Below are 21,543 nucleotides of genomic sequence, written 5' to 3' on the forward strand. Positions count from 1 at the left end.
AAGGAATTACATTATGATCAATTTTCCTTTCTTGACAACTATCTAAATTTTACTTTAGTTTTTGTTTTTTGGGCCACACCAATGGCGCTTGGGTTACTCCGGGCTCTGTGCTCAGAAATCACTCCTGGGAGGCTCAGGGGACCATATAGGATGCTAAGGTTAAAACCTGGTCATCCGTGTGCAAGGCAAACACCCTACTCATTGTGTTATTGCTCCAGCCCCCAGCTATTGAAATCCTTAATTTTTCTGACACAAATTTTTTGTCACAAATTGATCCTATATTTAATAGGATTAATGAAAGATTAATGAAAATGGCTAGGTACCATTGACATATACTGGGACATCACGATCAGATCTTGTCACCTCAAAGAGAAGATCCTCATCCTGCTTTTTTGTTGTTGCTGTTGTTGTTTTTTAAATTGTATCCTGAAGACCACCCAAACTTTCTCTCTACCCCTTTTGCTTTACTCATACTATTTTCAATAGTGGACAAAAACACTCTGAAAGTTGTTCTAGCTAATACTAAAGGATATTGCTCCATAGGAAACTTAGTGCAAAAGCTAAGATTTAAGCAACAATTTTATGAATTACTTGATCCTAAGAATTGTTATGTAGGGGCTGGAGAGATAGCACAGCATTAAGGCATTTGCCTTGCATGGAGAAGGACGATGGTTCGAATCCCGGCATCCCATATGGTCCCCCGAGCCTGCTGGGGGTGATTTCTGAGCATGGAGCCAGGAGTAACCCTTGAGCGCTGCCAGGTGTGACCCAAAAACCAAAAAACAAACAAACAAACAAACAAATTTTTATTTAAATACATTGTTAGCAGATTATCTAGTCACCCTAGATTTAAAAGACAAATACATCTTTCTCTTCTGTACACTTAGTCTTTTTAAAAAGACTTGTTTATGTACTCATATTAGACTTACATCTCATTTCATTTGATTGCTTTCTAGATGGTAACTAGAAGCAGTAGTTTACAGATAACCATATTAGTTAAATGTGTAATTATAATAAGGACAATGAAGAATTGGCTTTGTCATTTTTGTAATTTGCTCTGCATTGGTTTTGGTTACTTGATAAGCTTCAAACTACACTTAAAACTAGTTATCTGATTTTACTTATAGTCGAACTAGCAAGGCTTTCAGCAACAAGCAGACTGTGAAGCAGTGTGGCTGTTCCGAAGTTTACCTGGACTGTTTACAGACATTCTTGCCAGCCCTCAGCTGTCCCTTGCAAAAGGATATCCTGAGAAGTGGAGTGCGCACTTTCCTTCATCGCATGATTATTTGCCTAGAGGAGGAAGTTCTTCCTTTCATTCCATCTGCCTCAGAACATATGCTCAAAGATTGTGAAGCAAAAGACCTTCAGGAGTTCATTCCTCTCATCAATCAGATCACAGCCAAATTTAAGGTATCTAAACATTGAAAACCTAGAGAATCTCTGGACTTACATTGAGTTGTATATTTATCTTTATCATTTATGGATATATTTAACCATTTATCTTTTTATGTGGGTTATTTGAAGGCAGGGGTTATTTGTTTTATCATTTCCAATGTGTCTCATACTGCCTGATACATAGAATATACTACTAAATGCTTTAACAAAACAAAACTTTATTGGTCTGTTTAGAAAAGCAAAGCAAATGGCTTTTTTAAAAATTAATACATAGTTTGGGGTCGGAGTGGTGGCGTAAGGGATAAGGCATCTGCCTTGCTTGCACTAGCCTAGGATGGACCACGGTTCAATCCCCCAGTGTCCCATATGGTCCCCCAAGTTAGGAGCGATTTCTGAGTGCGTAGGCAGGAGTAACCCCTGAGCATCACCGGGTGTGGCCCTAAAACCAAAAAAAAAAAAAAAATCAGTAATGTGTTAATTGTGAGCAGACCAAATTCTTTTTTTTTTTTTTTTTTTTTTTTTGTTTTTTGGGCCACACCCGTTTGACGCTCAGGGGTTACTCCTGGCTATGTGCTCAGAAATCGCCCCTGGCATGGGGGGACCATATGGGACGCCGGGGGATCGAACCTCGGTCCTTCCTTGGCTAGCGCTTGCAAGGCAGACACCTTACCTCCAGCGCCACCTACCCGGCCCAAGACCAAATTCTTAAAACAGTGTGAGACTCTCTGAGAAATGGGAGGCAGAAAAAAGCCAAAGTTCCGCCTTAAAGAACTTAGGCAAACCCAGCATTCGGGTGCTATAAATACAGTACAAGAGAAATTAACACATCCAGATTTGAGATGAGGGCAGCCCTTGAGTGAAGTGTGCCCAAGCAATAGTGTAAAAGTAACTTAAAGGAGGCCGGAGAGTTAGGATAGCAGACAAAGCCTTGTATACTGCTGACCAGGTCCAACCTGCAGTACCATATATAGTTTCCTTGCCCCAAAGGAGTGCTGTGATCCCTGAGCGTAGAGCAAAAGTTAAACCAAGTGTAGCCTCAAAACTAAAGAAATGGGTTGGAGGGGAGTAATTTAATGTGGTATGGTCAGTCTTATTTAGGAGGAAGCATTTTAACCAAGCATGAGGTTTTTACATAGTAAACACATATACCGCACTTGCTTTTTCTGTGTCAAAAAATGTGTTTGAACCATTTCATTGTATGTTCATTCATTTGATCCTTACAACATACTATAATTATAAATACTATACTATAACTTGTAGATATAGAAGTTAAGCATTTATATCGCATGGGGTAATCATAAATTTGTTTATAGTAGAGCAATAGAATTCATTTGAGAATTTAAATTTGTAAACATTTTTAGCAGCCTCTTATTGTGGAATATCTCTGACTCATTCATTTGAGCTGAACCTCAAATTATAGAACTTGGGTTGAAACTTTCAGTCCTGTATATTTTGTGTCAATTGTATTGTTTTTTTTTTTTGGGGGGGGGGGTGCAATGCTCAGGAAGTGGAAGGCCCAGGTACCCTCCCAGCGCTACTTGCCAACCAGGCTAGATGGTTTAGTGCTAGAACCAAGACATATCCCCTCTAAGCTCTGGGGTCTTAAGAACTACACCTGGTAGCACCGGGGGAGTCATACAGTGCTAGGATTGAGCTAGGCTACTGCATGCACCCCTTGAATTATAACATTGGTATTTGACAACTGAATTTTGTTCCTAGATGTCCTAAATGGAAACTCGAGAAAAGATTTATGTAAAATATTTTGCGGTGGTTCTTGTTAATGATTTTCTTACCTAGTCCAGAGAGAGTTCAGAGCATAGGTGCTCCTTGCTCACAGCTGACCTAGATTCTATTGCCAGACCCCTATCATTCCCCAAACCCTGCCAGGAATGATCCCCTTAAGCACCACTGAGTATGGCCCAATAAACAATGATAATTTTGTTAATCATTTCTGGAAAATTAATAGCTATTTCTTATCTTTAGATACAGGTATCCCCATTTTTACAACAAATGTTTATGCCTCTGCTGCATGCAATTTTTGAAGTATTGCTACGACCGGCAGAAGAAAATGACCAGTCTGCTGCTTTAGAGAAGCAAATGTTGCGGAGGAGTTACTTTGCTTTTCTTCAGACAGTCACAGGCAGTGGAATGAGTGAAGTCATAGCGAATCAAGGTGGGATGCTTGCTACGACCTATATTGTGTGTGCTAAGTCCTAGTCTGGGCTGTACACTAGATGAGTTGACCCCTAGGATGATAGTGTATTTTCAGAGTGGAACTCATTTTCATATAAAAATATTAAAATGATTCATATTCATTTCTCCATTTTTCTTAGGCATTACCATTAGTTTATATATACTGTGGTGTAAGATTCATTGGTTCCGCTTCCAAAGTTCTAGTTAAATCCCATAGAAAAGGCCCCTCTATTGATTATTTCTTGTCATTTTCTCGCTGGTAGTAAACACAGTTGGGTTTTGTTTTGTTTTGTTTTGGTTTGGTTTTGAGTAACACCGGTGGCGTTCAGTGGTTACTCCTGGCTCTGTACTCAGAAATCACACCTGGAAGGCATGGGGGACCATATGGGATGCCAGTATTCGAACCACCATTGGTCCTGGATTGGCTGCTTACAAGGCAAACGCCCTACTGCTATGCTATCTCTCCAGCCACTGGGTTTTTGGGATTTTTTGTTTTATTGGGGTTTTTTGTTTGTTTGTTTGTTTATTTTTGAGAGATACTGGGTCAAACCTGGTGGTGTTCGGGGTTACTCCTAGCTCTGCATTCAAAGTTCATTCCCGGTGGTGCTCAGGGGACCATACGGGATGCCAGGGATCAAATCTGGTTTGGCTGCGTGCAAAGCAAATGCCCTATTTGCTGTGCTTTTGCTCTGCCTATATGGGTTTTTTTTGTTTATTTGTTTTGGAGTTTTTTCTTGTTTTTTTCTTGTTGTTGTTGTCCTTGAAATGCTCAGGGCTCGCTCCTGTCTCTGCTGATCATATGGGACACCAGAAACTGAACCCAGGTTGGCCTCCTGCATAGCAAGTGCCCTAACTTGTATCTCTCTGGCCCCAGCAACTATAGTTTTTATAGAGTCTTGAGTGTTATTTTATCTGTCATCTCATTTACTTTAGTTATTTATATTCCACATGAGTGAAACCTTCTGTCATATCACTACCTACCTTTCATTTTCTTCTTTCCTTAATAAGCAAGCCATCTAGGTTTTCCCAGATACTACTTTTTTGTGTTTTGGGCTACAGTTGGCAATACTCAGGGCTTACTCATGGTTCTGAGCTCAGGAATTAACTTCTGGTGGGACTGGTACCATATATCAAGTGCCAGGGATTAAACCCAGTGAATCCTTCCCACTCTGCTCTTTTTTTTTTTTTAACTTTATTGATTGATGGATTGGTTGATTGGTTGGTTGGTTGGTTTTTGGACCACACCCAGTGCCGCTCAGGAGTCTCTCCTGGTTTCTGCACTCAGAAATGGCCCCTGGCAGGCTGGGGGATCACATGGGATACCGGTAATCGAACCAAGACAAACGCCCTACCGCTGTGCTATCTCTCTGGCCCCTCTGCTGTAACTCTTGCCTAGATTTCAATATGTTTACGGCATTCCTTTGAGTACAACAGTTCCTTTATACAGTCATCTTTGGATGAGCATTGAGGTTGATTTCATGTTTGAAGGATGGTGAATTTTTGAGGGTTGGTGGGGATTAACTTCTGGTACAATATTCCAGTGTGCAGGGAAACAATTAAGTGATGAGGATTGAATCTGGGACTCCCACATGAAAAGTATATATTCTAGTCCTTTGGGCATCTCCTAAATTTAAAGCAATTTTTTTCTTTTTCTTTTTTTTTATTCTTTTCGGGCCACACCCTGTGACACTCGGATTACTCTTGGCAATGTGCTTAGAAATTGCTCCTGGCTGGGCAACCATATGAGACGGTGGGGATCAAACGAAGGTCCATCCTGGATTGGCCACGTGCAAGGCAACGTCCTACCACTGTGCTGTCCCACCAGCCCCTAAAGCAACATTTTTTAGTTGTCTTTTAATAGTGGCTATTTGCCAGATTATTCTGACAATTGAGTAGCCATTGGAAATTAAAAAATAAATGGAACTTTATAGATTAACAGAAAATTTTGCTACATAGGAAATCAAGAGAACAAGATGTTAGGGACAGTGGTCATTGAGTGGATTATGCTTAAATGTAGGTGCTGAGTTTGTTTTGTTTTTTTTTTTGGTTTTTGGTTTTTGGGCCACACCCGGTGGTGCTCAGGGGTTACTCCTGGCTGTCTGCTCAGAAATAGCTCCTGGCAGGCACGGGGGACCATATGGGACACCGGGATTCGAACCAACCACCTTTGGTCCTGGATCAGCTGCTTGCAAGGCAAACACCGCTGTGCTATCTCTCTGGGCCGAGCTTTTTTTTTTTTTTTTTTTTAATGAGGAAAGTGGGCTAGAGATTTGCCTTGTATGTGATTTATCCCAATTTAAACCCCCACACCACATACAGCCCCCTGCTAAGAGTGATCCTTGAGCAGAGCTAGGAGTAAGCCGTGAGCACAATTGGGTATGCCCCTAAAAAAACTGAAGGGAATATACTCCATAAAAGTTTTTGTCTTGTCATTAGATAGTAAGTGATAGAGAGCTTCAAGTTCACTTTTCTATTTCCTTTTGAAATTCAGCTTATCTTTTATTTTCTATTTTTAGGTGCTGAGAATGTAGAACGAGTGCTCATTACCATCATCCAAGGAGCAGTCGAATATCCAGATCCAATTGCACAAAAAACATGTTTTATCATCCTTTCAAAATTGGTAGAACTCTGGGGTAAGATGATTTTTCTCTGCCTAGCCATGCTCAGGAAATATCTCCTGCCAGTCCTCAGCCAACTGAGCAGATGGTTCAGTGACAGGGCCTTATGGAGTAGGTGGTGCTGTGGCGCCTTGAGCTTGGAGATTACTCAGCATGTACATTATAGGTATCACCTCTGTACTCAGGATACCATAGGTAATGTCCCCAAACTATGGCCTGCAGACACATGTGGCACTCTGAGGGCATTTATCAGGCTTCCTGGCTGTTTTTGCCACTTCTGGTTGTCCTTAGTAGCTGTAAGCATGTGTGGGATGTGCACTGCAGTCTCCAACTCCCCTCTTCTCCCTCTATGACTCCTCTCAGTCTTGGGTGGAGGGCTCATAGTTCCCATTGAAATACTGGTAAGTTTGTTGATTTAACTTTCCTTGTTCTTCTTTTTTTTTGTATTCTTTTTTTGAGGGGGGAGGTCACACCCAGCAGTGCTCAGGAATTATTCCTGGCTCTGCACTCAGAAATTGCTCCTGGCAGGCTTGGGGGGCTATATGGGATGCCAGGATTTGAATCACCATCCTTCTACATACAAGGCAAATGCCCTACCTCCATGCTATCTCTCCGGCCCCACCTTTTCTTCATTTTAAATATTGTATTCTCTCCCATGTTTTTTACTTCAAAATAAGATGTGCAGTATACATAGGAATTTATTCTTTTTTTTTTTTTTTTAACAATAGCCTGATCCTCCAGGGGCCTGAGACACTGGGATCTGGTCCCCTATTTAAAATGTTTGAGGACCCCTGCCTTATGCTATCTCTCCAAGTTAGTACTTTGCACATACACGGAAAGTGCCAGGAATGAGCGTATGAATAGCTCAACAAGTTGAATGTTTTCAAGAGTTTTAGAGATGACAGGCTGAGAGTTGATTTTCCCCTGTGACAAATTAATTTTTTTAATCATGTTGAAAATTTGAACTCTCTTGACAGGAGGTAAAGATGGACCTGTGGGATTTGCTGATTTTGTCTATAAGCACATTGTCCCCGCATGTTTCCTAGCACCTTTAAAACAAACTTTTGACCTGGCGGATGCACAGACCGTATTGGTAAGGACCTAGAATCTATGCTTCCTTTGTAGATCTCATGTATTTTAAATCACAGTCTCTTTAATGTCAGATTGTACCCAAACCTTTTGTAGATTTTTGAATCCCAGTGCTAAAGTCAAATTGAAATCAAATGTTTCCACTTTAATGGTCAGGATTTATTCTAAGAGTATGAAAGTATACACTTTCTGTTTTGTTTTGTTTTGTTTTGGGGTCATACCTGTCATGTGTAGAGGCTACTCCCTGCCATGTGTTCAGAGGTTTTTCCCAGTGGTGCTTGGTTCCATGCACTGCCAGGGATTGAACTCCAGGTTCCACATGCAGACATGTATTAATTACATCCTTTGGAGCTATCTTCCTGGTTTCAGGTAACATTCTTTAAAGCTTAATTCATTTATTCATCTTCAAGCTATTTTTAAAGTTGTACTTAAACTTCCAAAAAACCATTTTCCCCCCTCCACAGTTCAGAACATTCAGAATAATTTGGAGTTTATCTTCAAAGCATTTAATGTCAAGCATTCATGCTAGGTTTTTTGTTTGTTTTTTGTTTTGTTTTGTTTTTTGGAGTCATACCCAACAGCGCTCAGGAGTTACTCCTAGCTCTGCGCTCAGAACTCACTCCTGGCAGGCTTGGGGGACCATATGGGATGCAGGGGTTCGAACCAGGGTCTGTCCTGTGTTGGTTGTGTTCAAGGCAAATGCCTTACCGCTGTGCTATCGCTCCGGCCCCATTCATGCTGTTTATTATAATTAAATGAAGTTTAAAGATGTATTGAGAGAAGGATACTGTTTTGAGAACAGAGGAAGGGAAGGATACAGCTCAAAGTCAAAAAAATAAAGATTTTTTTTTTTTTGGAGGGTGGTGGTCACACCCGGCAGCGCTCAGGGGTTACTTCTGGCTCCATGCTCAGAAATCGCCCCTGGCAGGCTCCAGGGGACCATATGGGATGCCGGGATTTGAACCACTGTCCTGTATGCAAGGCAAATGCTTTACCTCCATGTTTTCTTTCCGGCCCCCCAAAATAAAGATGGTATGCACTGGTATGGTGATCCAAAAATGTCATGTTTACTTTTAAATTTATTGAAACCTAGTAAATTTTGCTTTATCTAGCCAACCCACTTTGACAATTTTCTTGTTTCCTTGCTTTGTCCCTTTTTTGGAGATAAATGTTAAGGAACTGTAAACAGGGAATAAAGAAGAAAATGAGTTGAAGCTCTAACTGTAATTTGACTCTTGCATTTTTAATTGTTTTCCTTAGGCCTTATCTGAGTGTGCAGTGACACTGAAAACAATTCATCTCAAACGGGTAAGCTTCACACTCAAAACCCCTCATTTTTGCCTCGTGCTTACTTGCTATGGTTTCTCTTGCATTTATGCCATCTTTTTCTTAAATAATGCTGTCTTCCCTATCCCTTTTCCTTTGTTACCATTTGTGGTCCTATTATGATGACTTGGAGTCACAGACCTGCCTGCCTGTGGTACCTAAACGTTTTGTTGTTTTTCCCAAGGATCTCACTTCTTGGTCGTGCTTTTCCAGGACACTGTTTGGTGTTTGCATTTTTTAATTTTGGGGGGAGGGAGGGGATTTTGGGTCACACCCGGCAGCACTCTAGGGGTTCCTCCTGGCTCTCTGCTCAGAAATCGCTCCTGGCAGGCTTGGGGGACCATATGGGATGCCGGGATTTGAACCACCGTCCTTCTGCATGCAAGGCAAGCACCCTACCTCCTTGCTATCTCTCTGGCCCCTGCATTTTTTTAAGTTGTAGTGCTCACAGCCTTTTTTTTGGGAGGGGGGCACGCCTGTTTGATGCTCAGGGGTTACTCCTGGCTAAGTGCTCAGAAATTGGACCTGGCTTGGGGGGACCCTATGGGACGCCAGGGGATCGAACCGCTGTCCTTCCTTGGCTAGCACTTGCAAGGCAGCTACCTCTAGCGCCACCTTGCCGGCCCCAAGAACCTTTTTTTTAAAGCAGTTTATTTATTTATTAGTTCCTGGGCCACACCCGGTGGTGCTCCAGGCTTACTCCTGGCTCTGTGCTCATAAATTGCTCCCAGCAAGCTTGGGGGACCATATGGGATGCAGGGAATCAAACCAGGTCCATTCTGGGTTGGCCACCTGCAAGCCAAATGCCTTACCACTGTGCTATCTCTCGAGCCCTATTTTAATTATGCTCACATTCACGAGGTACACTGGAAGCACTTATGTTGCTGAGAATCTTGGGCAGCAGAATTGCCAGGATCTTAGTTGGCAGCACAGAAAATTGAACCCCTGACTTTATTTCACAAGGCAGATCTTTCTAGGCCACTGAGCTATTTTCGTGGGTCCAAAAAGCTACATCATTTTTTTTAAAGGAGGGTTGGGTAAAATCACCCAAGGCGCCATATTTTGAGCGGGTCTGAAGAAGAGTATCTGCACGAAATAATTCAAACCAGGCTGGGAGTGAAACACATGTAGTCTGGCAATCTTCTACCTCGTATGGAGAATGAGCTGCCTGCCAGAACAGTCATTTTTATTGAGTACAGAGACCACCCCCAGGTGGGCCCTAGGGAATGAGGACAGATAGCTTTTAGGCTATCCTGAGCCAGTCCCGCCAGGTTTACAAGTAAGACAATCTCTGCTTTGGAGTAAAACCAAGTTGTAAACACAAAGACACAAATAAACCCAGGATGATCTTTGTTTTGGATAAAACAGATTGTCCCACTAGACATGTACAGTGGTTCGTCCTGGCATTCTATTTAGGGATTATTGTAGTGCTGGGGAAGGGAGGCATATGCAGCATCAGGAATTAAACAAGGGTCTACTGCATGTAAGAGAAGCACCTTATTCTGAGTATTGTAAATAGAGCTGCAATGAACATAGGCATACCAGATTCTTAAATAATGAACCGGGTCTCTCCCAGGTCAGCCACATGCAGCTCAGTCTCCATACAAGGTAGAAGATTGTCAGACTACGTGTGTTTCACTCTCAGCCTGGTTTGGATTATTTTGTGTAGATAGTCTTCTTCAAAAATGCCAGAGGGCATTTTTGTTGTGTGTGTGTGTGTGTGTGTGTGTGTGTGTGTGTGTGTGTGTTCCTAAGGTATATCCCTAGGAATAGTATTGCTGGATCATATGGGAGCTCAATTTCCAGTTTATTGAGGAATATCCATATTGTTTTTCATAAAGGCTGGACTAGACAGCATTCCCACCAGTAATGAATAAGAGTTCCTTTCTCCACACATCCCCTCTAGCACTGGTTGTTCTTGTTCAGTGTAATGTGTGCCAGTCTCTGTGGTGTGAGATGGTACCTCATTGTTGTTTTGATTTGCATCTCCCTGATGATTAGTGATCTGGAATACTTTCTGATGTGCCTTTTGACCATTTGTATTTCTTCTTTGAGGAAGTGTCTGTTCATTTTCTCCCCACTTTTTGATGGGGTTAGATGTTTTTTTTCCTTAAGTTCTGTCAGTACCTAGTATAACTGAGATATTAGCCCCTTATCTGATGGGAATTGGGTGAATAATTTCTCCTATTCTGTGTGTGACCTTTGTATTCTAGTTACTGTTTCCTTTGAGGTGCAGAAGCTTCTCAGTTTATTGTAGTCCCATTTGTTTATCTCTGCTTCCTCTTGTTTGGACAGTGGTGTTTCCTCCTTAGAGATGCCTTTAGTCTCAGTGTCATAAAGTGTTTTGCCTGCATTGTCCTTATAGTTTGTTTTTTTCTAAACTTTATTTGTTGATTGATTGGCTTTTGGGTCACACCCAGCGGTGCTCAGGGGTTACTCCTGGCTCTGCACTCAGAAATCGCTCCTGGCTGGCTCCATAGACCATATGGAATGCCAGGAATCGAACCGGGTCTCTCCGAGGTCAGCCACATGCAAGGCAAATGCCTTAACCACTGTGCTATCTCTCTGGCCCAAATATAGTATTTTAATTGGCTTTAAATTATTTACAGAACTTGAGGCCAGAGCGATAGCACAGCGATAGGACATTTGTCTTGAGGCTGACCCAGAACGGGCCTGGGTTCTATCCATGGCGTCCCATGTGGTTCCCCCAAGCCAGGAGCGATATCTGAGCCCAGAGTATTCCATGAGCGCCCCTGAGTGTGCCCCAAAAACCAAAATGTACACGTATACACACACACACATGCGCACGCACACACACAAAATTTAAATGTCAAGTAGTTAAAAAATATTTAACAAAAATTTTCTCTTTTTAGTCTTCTATACAACCAGGGTGCCCACACAGGAATGTTGTTCCCTCAAGGTTGTTGTTCCCACCAAGAAGCAGTAAAGTTGAAGCTCTTTCACCAGTTTTCGTTCAGCCCACCGCCTCTTTTGAATTGGTTCGTTTGATTCTTAGAGATTTCAAAGATTTTTTAACTCAGGTGCATTTCTTTGCCTACTGTTTGCTAGGCAGAGGGTGTATGTTTGGGAGCTGCTTCGTTAGACAGGGGAATTAGATATAGCAAAGTTAAATGTTTACAGTGCTTGACTAAAGGGTCATAACCAATGCAGTGGAATGAAGTTAAGGATTTTAATAGGGATAATAAATCTGTAATATAATTGTGTGGGACTGAAGAGGAAGATGCAACTCGCATATTAAGGCAATCTAAGGGAGCCATAGGAAAGGTAATTATTTTTGTGGACCCTTCTGTCAGGGATGGGAACTTGCTGTATTAGCTCCACAAGATTCTGTGGTCTGGCCTGAGTACATGAGGGAACAGACACAAATGCTTCTTGTCGGCTAGTCACAGCCAGTCAGACGATTTATGGTGTGTAGATGATGTTATAACTATCCAAGTAATCCTTGGCCGGAAAAAAGATTCTCCACCCTGCTTTATATAGATGATTTATTCTATTCATTAGACTGAAGAGGGGAATTGGTGTTTTCGAACAGTGAATTGAATCTATGACGACTGGCCAGTTGCTACATGGTAAATTCAGTAAAAAATAATACAGTGTTTTCCGTCTAGGTCAAATACGGAGGTAGAAGTAATAGCTAAACTGAGGTGGGGATGGAGTGGTACGCAGAGATGGTCTTAAAAAAAAGTTTCTGGGGCCAGAGAGATAGCATGGAGGTAGGGCTTTTGCCTTGCACGCAGGACAGTGGTTCGAATCCTGGTGTCCCATATGGTCCCCAAGCCTGTCAGGAGCGATTTCTGAGCGTAGAGCCAGGAGTAACCCCTGAGCGCTGCCAGGTGTGACCCCCCCCCCCCCCCAAAAAAAAAAAAAGTTTCTGTTTTTGTTTGTTTTTTTATGTGGAAAGTTAGAATCACAGGCAATACAGTTGTAGTTTGGGTAAGAGGTTTTGGCTATACCTGGTAGTGTTTAGTCTATTCCCATCCCTGTCACTCCCTGGCTTGTGCTTTGGAACCACTACAGTACTAAAGCTCAAATTTTTCTGGGCCTTCAGCATGTAGAGCATGTAGACCAAGGGTCTCAATTTACCTGGGGGCCGCAAGAGGCAAGGTCGGGGTGAGGCAGGCCACATAAGGGATTTCGCTTACCGAATATTCACAATAAAAAATCGCAAAAAGTCGCATTAAACATTTGCATACCCTGAACAGAACTCCTCGGGGTATGCGAACGTTTAATGCGATTTTTTCTTACTAATGCGATTTTTATTGCGATTATTCGGTAAGCGAATAATCGTGAATACTGTGATATTTGAAGGCCGGCCGCGGGTTGCGAGTTTGAGACCCCTGATGTAGATATTTTTCAGATCCAGGATTATAGAAGAAGGTAGAAATTGTTCAGAAAATAGTCTGGAATAGGAGTCTAAGGGTACTTTTGGGGTCCACAGAGGGTAAGTCAGTCAGGGTAAAATGGTTAGAATGTAAGAGAGTTTCCAAAACCACACCAGTAAGAACCTTGGTTAAACTAAGAGTCTTGTAGAAAGTCAGAGAACCAAAGGAAGTCTTGAGAGGAGATGGGTTGGCATTGCTACTGTTAGTGAAGGTAATGAGGAAAAGAAATTCAGGACAAGGCTTTGGTGTAAAAGTAGTTTACCTTATTCTTGCAAGGAAGCTCTTAATTTCAACACATGCACAGTTGAATCAAATGGAACATTTGAGAATGTTTGCTTCAGTGTTTTCAGTTCCTCCTCTATTTACTTGACTAATTTCCTCTTGAGGCACAAGTTTACTTTACTGATTTAAAAGTACCACAGTACATTTTTACGTGGTAATATTGGGATGATCTGAGGTAGTGAGCTGTACCTGGGCAGGAAATAAAGGGAGAGAATAGAGTAAAAAAGAAAATTTGGAGAGAAGTAGAAGGGATCTAAGAAATTGTAGGTATTAATCTTGGGGATTCTTTCTTCCGTTCTAGTTTACCAACACTCTCTCTCTCTCTCTCTCTCTCTCTCTCTCTCTCTCTCTCTCTCTCTCTCTCTCTCTCTCTCTCTCACTCTCACTCTCACTCTCTCACTCTCACTCTCACTCTCACACACATGAACCAAAGAGCAGGGGCAGGCGATTGCAACACACTCACACACTCACTCACCCTCACCCTCTTAATGATTTAGTATTGGCATCTAGAAGAACAGTGGTTTTTAAGTCAGGTGGCCTTAAGAACAGAGTCCTGTACTGAGTACTAAAATTCCTCCTTTTATTTCCTGTTTCTTTTGCTTTACAGTAAGCATTTCTATTTCCAGGAAAAGGTCAGTTGACCTTTTCACATATTTAATCCAGAGCATATTGGACAAAATATCCAATTTCTTGGTGTTTTGTTTGGTTTTTGTTTGTTTGGTTTTTTTTTTTTTTTGGTTTTTGGATCACACCCAGCAGCGCTCAGGGGTTACTCCTGACTCTGTGCTTAGAAATCGCTTCTGGCAGGCTCGGGGGACCATATAGGATGCCAGGATTCGAACTACCGTCCATCCTGCATCAGTTGCATGCAAGGCAAATACCCTACCACTGTGCTATCTCTCTGGCCCATCATAGGATCTTGATTTTCTTGTCAAAATACTAAATTTCTCTTCCCTGGCTTGGTGAACAGGAAAAAGGAGATGTGTGTTTTTTGGGCGGGGTAGGTTTATGGGGTTTATTTGGTCACACCTGGCAGCGCTCAGGTTATTCCTGGCTCTATGCTCAGAAATCATTCCTGGCAGACTCGGGGGAGCATATGAGATGCCGGAATTCAAACCACCGTCCTTCTGCATGCAAGGCAAATGCCATACCTCCATGCTATCTCTCCAGCCCCAAGATGTGCTTTTTAAAAGCTTTCATCTGTCACCAAATCACTGCATTATTCTTCTATTTCAGTTTCTAAAGATGATCGTTGTCCTGGAAAAGCCCCCCAAAGGGTTTGTACCATTAACAGTACAGTTTTCTCTTGTACCGTGAACAGTACGATTCACTTAGCAATGTATAGCATAAGAGCCTCTTCAGTTGTCTCTGTCAGTGCATCTTCAGGTATTGTGAGCTCCTGGGTTCGGCAGATTTAATCTTAGCACTGTATAATACTGCGCAATGTTAACGTGCAGCAAATGCTAAGTGATACTCAAACTTTACATTCCTTTCTGTTTCGATTTTTGGACCACATTTGGCAGTGCTCAGGGTTAATTTTTGCCAAATATTCAGGTATATTCTTGGCAGTGCTTAGGGGATCCTATAAGGTACCAGGGCATCTATCCTGGATCTGAAACACACAAGGCAAGTACATCCTACGTGCTTTACTGTTGACACTGCAGTTTGCACTGTTGCTAATAAAGGGTGTAACATGCCATATCACTATTCCCTTTCAGCACCCAGTTCTTGTCCAGAGTGATCAGTTACAACTCTCATTGTCACAGTGAACCCCCTCACTATCCCAACTGCATTCACTATTCTTTGTGGCAAGTTTCCTGCCATGGACTGGTTCTCCTGATCCTCATCTTTATTGTCTCTGGATATTATTAGTGCAGTATCTTTCATTTTTCTTATATCCCACAGAGAAGTAAGATTCTCTCCCTCTCCCTCTGGCCCTCTCCCTCTGACTCATTTCACTCAGCGTAATGATTTCCATGTCCATCCATGTATGAGCAAATTTTATGACCTTGTTTTTCTTAGCACAAGCTTTACATTTCTTAACTCATCCAGTCCTGTCAACAGCTACTTTTTTCGGGGGGGGGGGGGCTGAGAAGCTAAGTAACTTGACCAGATTATCAGAAATTTGCTAGAACCAGGCTTCAAGTTAAGTCAGTGTTACCATATTGCATTTATAAGTATAAATGGGGATGCTGAGAATGTGGCTCAATGGTAGGCACTTGCCTTGCGTGTTTAAGGATTCTGGTCTCTGGGGCTGGAGAGAGAACACAGTGGTGGGGCATTTGCCTTGCTTGCAGCCATTCAGGACGAACAGTGGTTCGATCCTGGCATCCCATTGGTCCCCCTGTGCCTGCCAGGAGTATTTCTGAGCAGAAAGCACACGCGCGCGTACACACACACACACACACGCACGCGCACACACACACACACACACACACGAAGGATTCTGTTCTTTTTTTATTTGTTTTGTTTATTTTGTTTTTTTTTTTTTTTCGGGGAGGGGGGTCATACCTGGCAGTGCTCAGGGGTTACTCCTGGCTCTATGCTCAGAAATCGCTCCTGGGGGCCAGCGACGTGGCACTAGAGGTAAAGTGTCTGCCTTGCAAGCGCTAGCCAAGGAAGGACCGTGATCTGATCCCCAGCGTCCCATATGGTCCCCCAAGCCAGGGGCGATTTCTGAGCTTCTAAGCGCTTAGTCAGAAATAACCCCTGAGCATCAAATGGGTGTGGCCCAAAAAAACCCACACAAACAAACAAAAAAAAAGAAATTGCTCCTGGCAGGCTCGGGGGACCATATGAGATGCTGGGACTCCAACCACCATCCTTCTGCATGCAAGACAAACGCCCTACCTCCATGCAGTCTCTCTGGCCCCCGGATTCTGTTCTTGGTACCAGTTAGTCCCTGAATGCTGCCAGGAGCAATGACCAGTGACTAAGCACTACCTGGTGTGAACCAAAAACCAAATATATATTTATACATATATTATTTTTACTTATTCTTGCATATTATTAATATCAAGGGAGAAAATAATTCTGTTTTAATTTTCAGGGCCCAGAATGTATTCAATATCTTCAACAAGAATACCTGCCTTCTTTGCAAGTAGCACCAGAGATAATTCAGGTAAGAAGTGGCAGCAGATATTTCTTTTCTATTCTAATTTTTGTGGGCTAAATATATAGCTTAAGGGATAGGAGCACACGCCTCGCAGGCAGGTGACCCCCCCCAAGTTGATTCACAAATGCTCTGTGGCACATTACCCCTTGCATTCTTTCTCCCAAGTCATGTTATGTATAAACCTGTTGCCCTATAGCACTGCCTGGCTTGAGCGCATCACATTGCTGGATATGAATCCCAAACTGTCGAGCTCATGCAGCCAGACCAAATATTGCTCTGGTCGTGGCCACTCAGCCCTGATCCGGGCCCCTTCCTGAGCGCAGCTTAAGGAGATCCTGCTGAGAAATTTTTTTCTCTTCCCTTTTGCTGCCAAGATGACTGCAAGTAGTCCAGTGCTTGTACACTTGGCCTTTGTGTTCACAGGAGCCACACATTTTGAGTGTGGTGCTCATCACTTGCCTGATGGGCCATGGCCCCCCTTTTGGGAGAGGGGTGGGTCACACCCAGCAGCGCTCAGGAGCTACTCCTGGCTCTACGCTCAGAAATCGCTCCTGGAAGGCTCGGGGGACCATTTGGGATGCTGGGATTTGAACCACTGTCCTTCTGCATGCAAGGCAAACACCCTACTGCTGTGCTATCTCTCCGTCCCCTGATGTTCCCCCCCCCCCCACTTTTTTGGGGCGATCACACCCAGCAGCACTCAGGGCTTACTCCTGGCTCTATGCTTAGAAATTGTTCCTGGCAGGCTCAGGGGACCATATGGGATGCTGGGATTCGAACCAATGACCTTCTGGATGAAAAGCAAATGCTATCTCTCGGCCCACCCCACACACAGACACCCCCTTTTTTTTTTTTTTTTTGGTTTTTGAGTTAACACCTAGCAATGCTCAGGGGTTACTCATGGCTCTATGCTCAGAAATCGCTCCTGGCAGGCTTGGGGGACCATATGGGATGCCGAGATTGGAACCACCATCCTTCCACCATGCTATCTCTCCAGCCCCTTCATATCTCTTTTTTGTGTTGCCTGCTCATTTTCTGGTTGTGGTGCTCACACATGCCAGGATTATGTTTGGTCCATGTTGGTGGGACCATCAAACTCAGGGCCTCATACTGGAAAGGCAGGTTCTTTAGCCACTAAGTCATTCCCCAGAGCCCCCATTTGAGTTAAATTCTTAAATAATATTAGCTATATTTTCTAATAATTTAATTATAAAAATAATAATTATGTCTTCTTAAGCACATGTCTCTATAAACATAAAATAGGATATACTATTCAGCCTTTTTATTTATTTACTTATTTATTTGTTTTTTGGGCCACAATGGTGGTGCTCAGGGATTCCTCCTGGCTCTGCACTCAGAAATCTCTCTTGGCAGTCTTGGGATGCCGGGATTTGAACCACTATCCGTCCTGGATTGGCTGTGTGCAAGGCAAACGCCCTACTGTTGTGCTATCTCTCTGGCTCCACTATTCAGCCTTAATTAAATAAATTCCACTGATATAGCTCAATAGCAAAAGCACACTCCTTGCATAAAAGTGACCTTGTTTTGTTCCCTAGCACTCACACACAAAAATTATTTTAATGAAATAGAATACAGTACAGGAAAACAGGAAATAGAATACAGTAGGTAGGACACTTACCTTGCATGCTGCCGGCTTAGGTTCAATCCCTGGCACCACATATTGATCTGAACTCCACCAGGAGTAATTCCTGAGTGAAGAATCAAGAGTAAGCTTTTTCATTGCAGGGTGTAGCCCAATTATTCTATCTACTTAAAAAAAATAAAAAGGAAAATCCTGCCTTGCACAACACATTGCTGGGCTAACATTAAGTTGGTGCTGGAGCAATAGTACATGAATAAGTCATTTGCTTTATATGTGGCAAATGAACCCTGATCAGTGATTCCTGAGCACAGAGCCAGAGATAAGACCTGAACACAGCTGGGTGTGGCCAGAACATTAACATTTTACCCACTCTGTTTGGCTGAGTATCACTGGGAGTGGTCCCCAGCCCCCTGATCATTACTTGAGACCAGAAATATTCTAAATAAAATAAGCCAAAAAATGATTACTGCAGCTCTCTGTACCCAAGGATAACTCCCACTATGATCAGGAAGACCATGTGGTACTAGGGGTCAAACCAGGGTCAATTCTGGAAGGCAAGCCCCTTCACTCTATCTGTCTATCTTAGATTAAGATTAATTTTTTATTATTTTTGTACTTCTCTCCTCCATGTTTCCCTACCCTTCCCCTATCCCCTACAGGAGTTTTGTCAAGCTCTTCAGCAGCCTGATGCTAAAGTTTTTAAAAATTACTTAAAGGTAGGTCTTTGAAAAATTTCTTTAGCTTCATAAAGTTAGAAAATGTCTTAGAGTGAAGAAATAATTCATATTATAGAATAATGTGTCATTTCGGTTTGGCCAGTTATTATGCTGTACATCTACTCCTAAAAATCTATAGTTATGTCAAAATTAGATGGGTTTTTGTTTCTTTTGGGGGAGAGTAGCATTTGCCTCACATGTGTGAAGATCTGGGTTTTCTCCTTAGCTCTGCAAAAAAAAAAAAGCATTGTCATACTATAGAATACTTCGTTTTTCTGTTTTTGGTGGCCCCCACACCACTGTACACCAGGAGTTCTCTCCTGCTCTGCACTCAGGAATTGCTTCTGGTGATGCTTAGGGACTACATAGGATGCTGTTTGAGTTGGCTGCATGCGAGGCAAGCATCTTGCCTGCTGTACTGTCGCTCCAGCTTCTCTCATCTGCCCTATACTACTCCTATTGTATAGATATATACGTCACTGACCTTTCCTGATTAGCCATCTTGCTCTTATCTAGTTGAATGCTCTGAAATCAGCTACCTTTCCTCATGATTTTCATAAGTCTCTTGTATGTTGACTAAAATGAGTTCTTGTTTCTGAGTTTCATGTGTTGGGGGCACTTTTGCCCTCACCCAAACCCCATATCTTCATCTCAGACTCCCTTTCTGGTTTCTTTGCCATTCTTGGTGTTCTTTAGTAGCAAACATCCTCCTTTATGAATTCTACCTATTCTACTAGGCTTACCTCAAGCCTGGCCTCCTTGTAAGGCTTTCTTTTGTTCATCTGTCATCCTTATGATCATTATTTTTTCTCCACTTAGCCAACAGGATCAGTATCTTACCAATATCCTCATCCTTAGTGAACTGACTTTTTAACTATGTGCTCACTTTTTTTTTTCATTGAGGAGCACACCTGTATTTTGACAGGACTATTTCTGGCTTGGTAACATGCTGTGGAATGTTTAATAACTTTAGGAATCAACCCAAAGCTCCCTCATGCAGAGCCTGCACTCCCATCATTTATACTATCTCTCCAGCCTTTGCTTGTGTTTCCTTACCATGTATCTAACTATGAAAACAAATTTGTAATATAGGGCCACTGCTTCGCACAGCTTCTAGTCTACTAGTTCAGTCTCAAATGTTGAATTAGACGGTTTTTTGTTTCGTTTTGGGGAGAGTAGTATTGTTTGGGGGCCTTACACAGCTCAGTGCTCAGGGAATTACATATGTGTTCCTGGGTTTCCCCATGCAAAGCATGTACGTCAACCTTTTAGACTGTCTTGAGGGGTTGGAACATGATTTAAGGAATAAAAACTGCTGGGCTTACTTTTATTTATGGCGTTGACTTACTTGCTTTTTCCCCTCAATTTATCATTACCCAGCATTAATTTTGACAGTACAACTAATCATTAAAAGTCATTAAAAGCGGGCCTGGAGAGATAGCACAGCGGCATTTGCCTTGCAAGCAGCCGATCCGATCCAGGACCAAAGGTGGTTGGTTCGAATCCCGGTGTCCCATATGGTCCCCGTGCCTGCCAGGAGCTATTTCTGAGCAGACAGCTAGGAGTAACCCCTGAGCAGCGCCAGGTGTGGCCCCCCCCCCCCAAAAAAAAAAGTCATTAAAAGCATTTCTTCTTCTGACCATTTCAACCCCAGAACTTTAGATATGATTCCACATTTTCATTAGTTTCCCACAAGTTATGTCAACATAAATTATTTCTAGGCTTTATCAACTGACTAGAAGTTTTTATAGTGTGACTTGATATGGTTGTGAAATGGTTTAAATATCCCTTGTATCTTACCAAAGAGTGATTTTCACTCAGTAACTTGTAGTCTTCAGGAGATTTCAGTAGCATCATTTGATTCAGTAACTTATTGTATTCTAATAACTTTGTTTACAGGTATTCTTTCAGAGAGCAAAACCCTAAGGATTGGATCTCCTGTGCCTACTTCATGATGAGGAATTCCACTTAATAAATTATAAAGAAGCAATTTTTTGTGTGCCATTCACACTGGTCTTTTAACAATCCTTTGAGCTTATTGCAGTATCTGTATTTAGAGTTTCTGTCAAATGGGTGTGATTTTCCGTGAATACAGGTATGTGACAACAAGAAAAGTTGCTTGCATGCCAGTCCAAGCCTCTATATAAAAATGCTGCTGAAAAATGCAGCAGAGTTATCCTAGTACCTTTTTGTTTTAACTTGAAACTTTAAACTTTATGGTCTTTACAAAGACCATAGCAAGAAAACTACTTTTTTAAAATCGTTGAAGACTTTAATTTTTTTTTGATGTGTGTAAACCCACAAAGTATAGGGGAATACCACAATCAAAGCAATTTTTTGTAGATAGTTACTGCATTCTTTACAGTTTTAATGCCAATGTGTATTCTACAAAGGGAGGTGGTTTCATAAATTAACTGATTTCAGAATAGGTCCTGGTGTTATACATTTTTATAAAAAAAAATTAATAAATTTTACATAGTGAAATGTACCAAGTTTCTTTTGGTATTATTACACATATTGTATCCTTATTTCCTCGACTTGTTTCTGATTATCTGTTTAAAGATTTAGATATATAAGATTATGATGATTTATTTAAATATGTTCCTAAAATGTCATATGCATCCTAGCTCTGCTTAACTGAATCTTTTTCAAAAGCAGTACAGACTATGGGAGCCAGAGAGATAGCACAGCAGTAGGGCATATACAGGGGCTGTCTGCCTGTGGAGAAGCTGGCGTTCATTTGAGCACCTTTCTCATCTCTCCCTCCCGTCCTCAGAATTTCCAAATAAAAATTTGGGAT

General features: G+C 42.1%; 1 protein-coding gene across 1 annotated transcript in view; it reads left to right on the top strand.

Annotated features, from left to right (window-relative positions):
* The window catches only part of XPOT (exportin for tRNA), a 47,324-nt gene extending 26,591 nt beyond the window's left edge, over positions 1-20,733 (top strand). The window contains 8 exon segments of the mRNA XM_049782740.1: positions 1,128-1,413; positions 3,382-3,571; positions 6,108-6,224; positions 7,187-7,302; positions 8,559-8,606; positions 16,359-16,430; positions 18,687-18,743; positions 20,643-20,733. Coding sequence (XP_049638697.1) covers positions 1,128-1,413; positions 3,382-3,571; positions 6,108-6,224; positions 7,187-7,302; positions 8,559-8,606; positions 16,359-16,430; positions 18,687-18,743; positions 20,643-20,669 — 913 coding nt within the window. The 3' untranslated portion in view covers positions 20,670-20,733.
* Positions 20,734-21,543: the final 810 nt, after the last annotated feature.

Source organism: Suncus etruscus, chromosome 11, assembly GCF_024139225.1.
Source record: "Suncus etruscus isolate mSunEtr1 chromosome 11, mSunEtr1.pri.cur, whole genome shotgun sequence".
NCBI classification, from domain to species: domain Eukaryota; kingdom Metazoa; phylum Chordata; class Mammalia; order Eulipotyphla; family Soricidae; genus Suncus; species Suncus etruscus.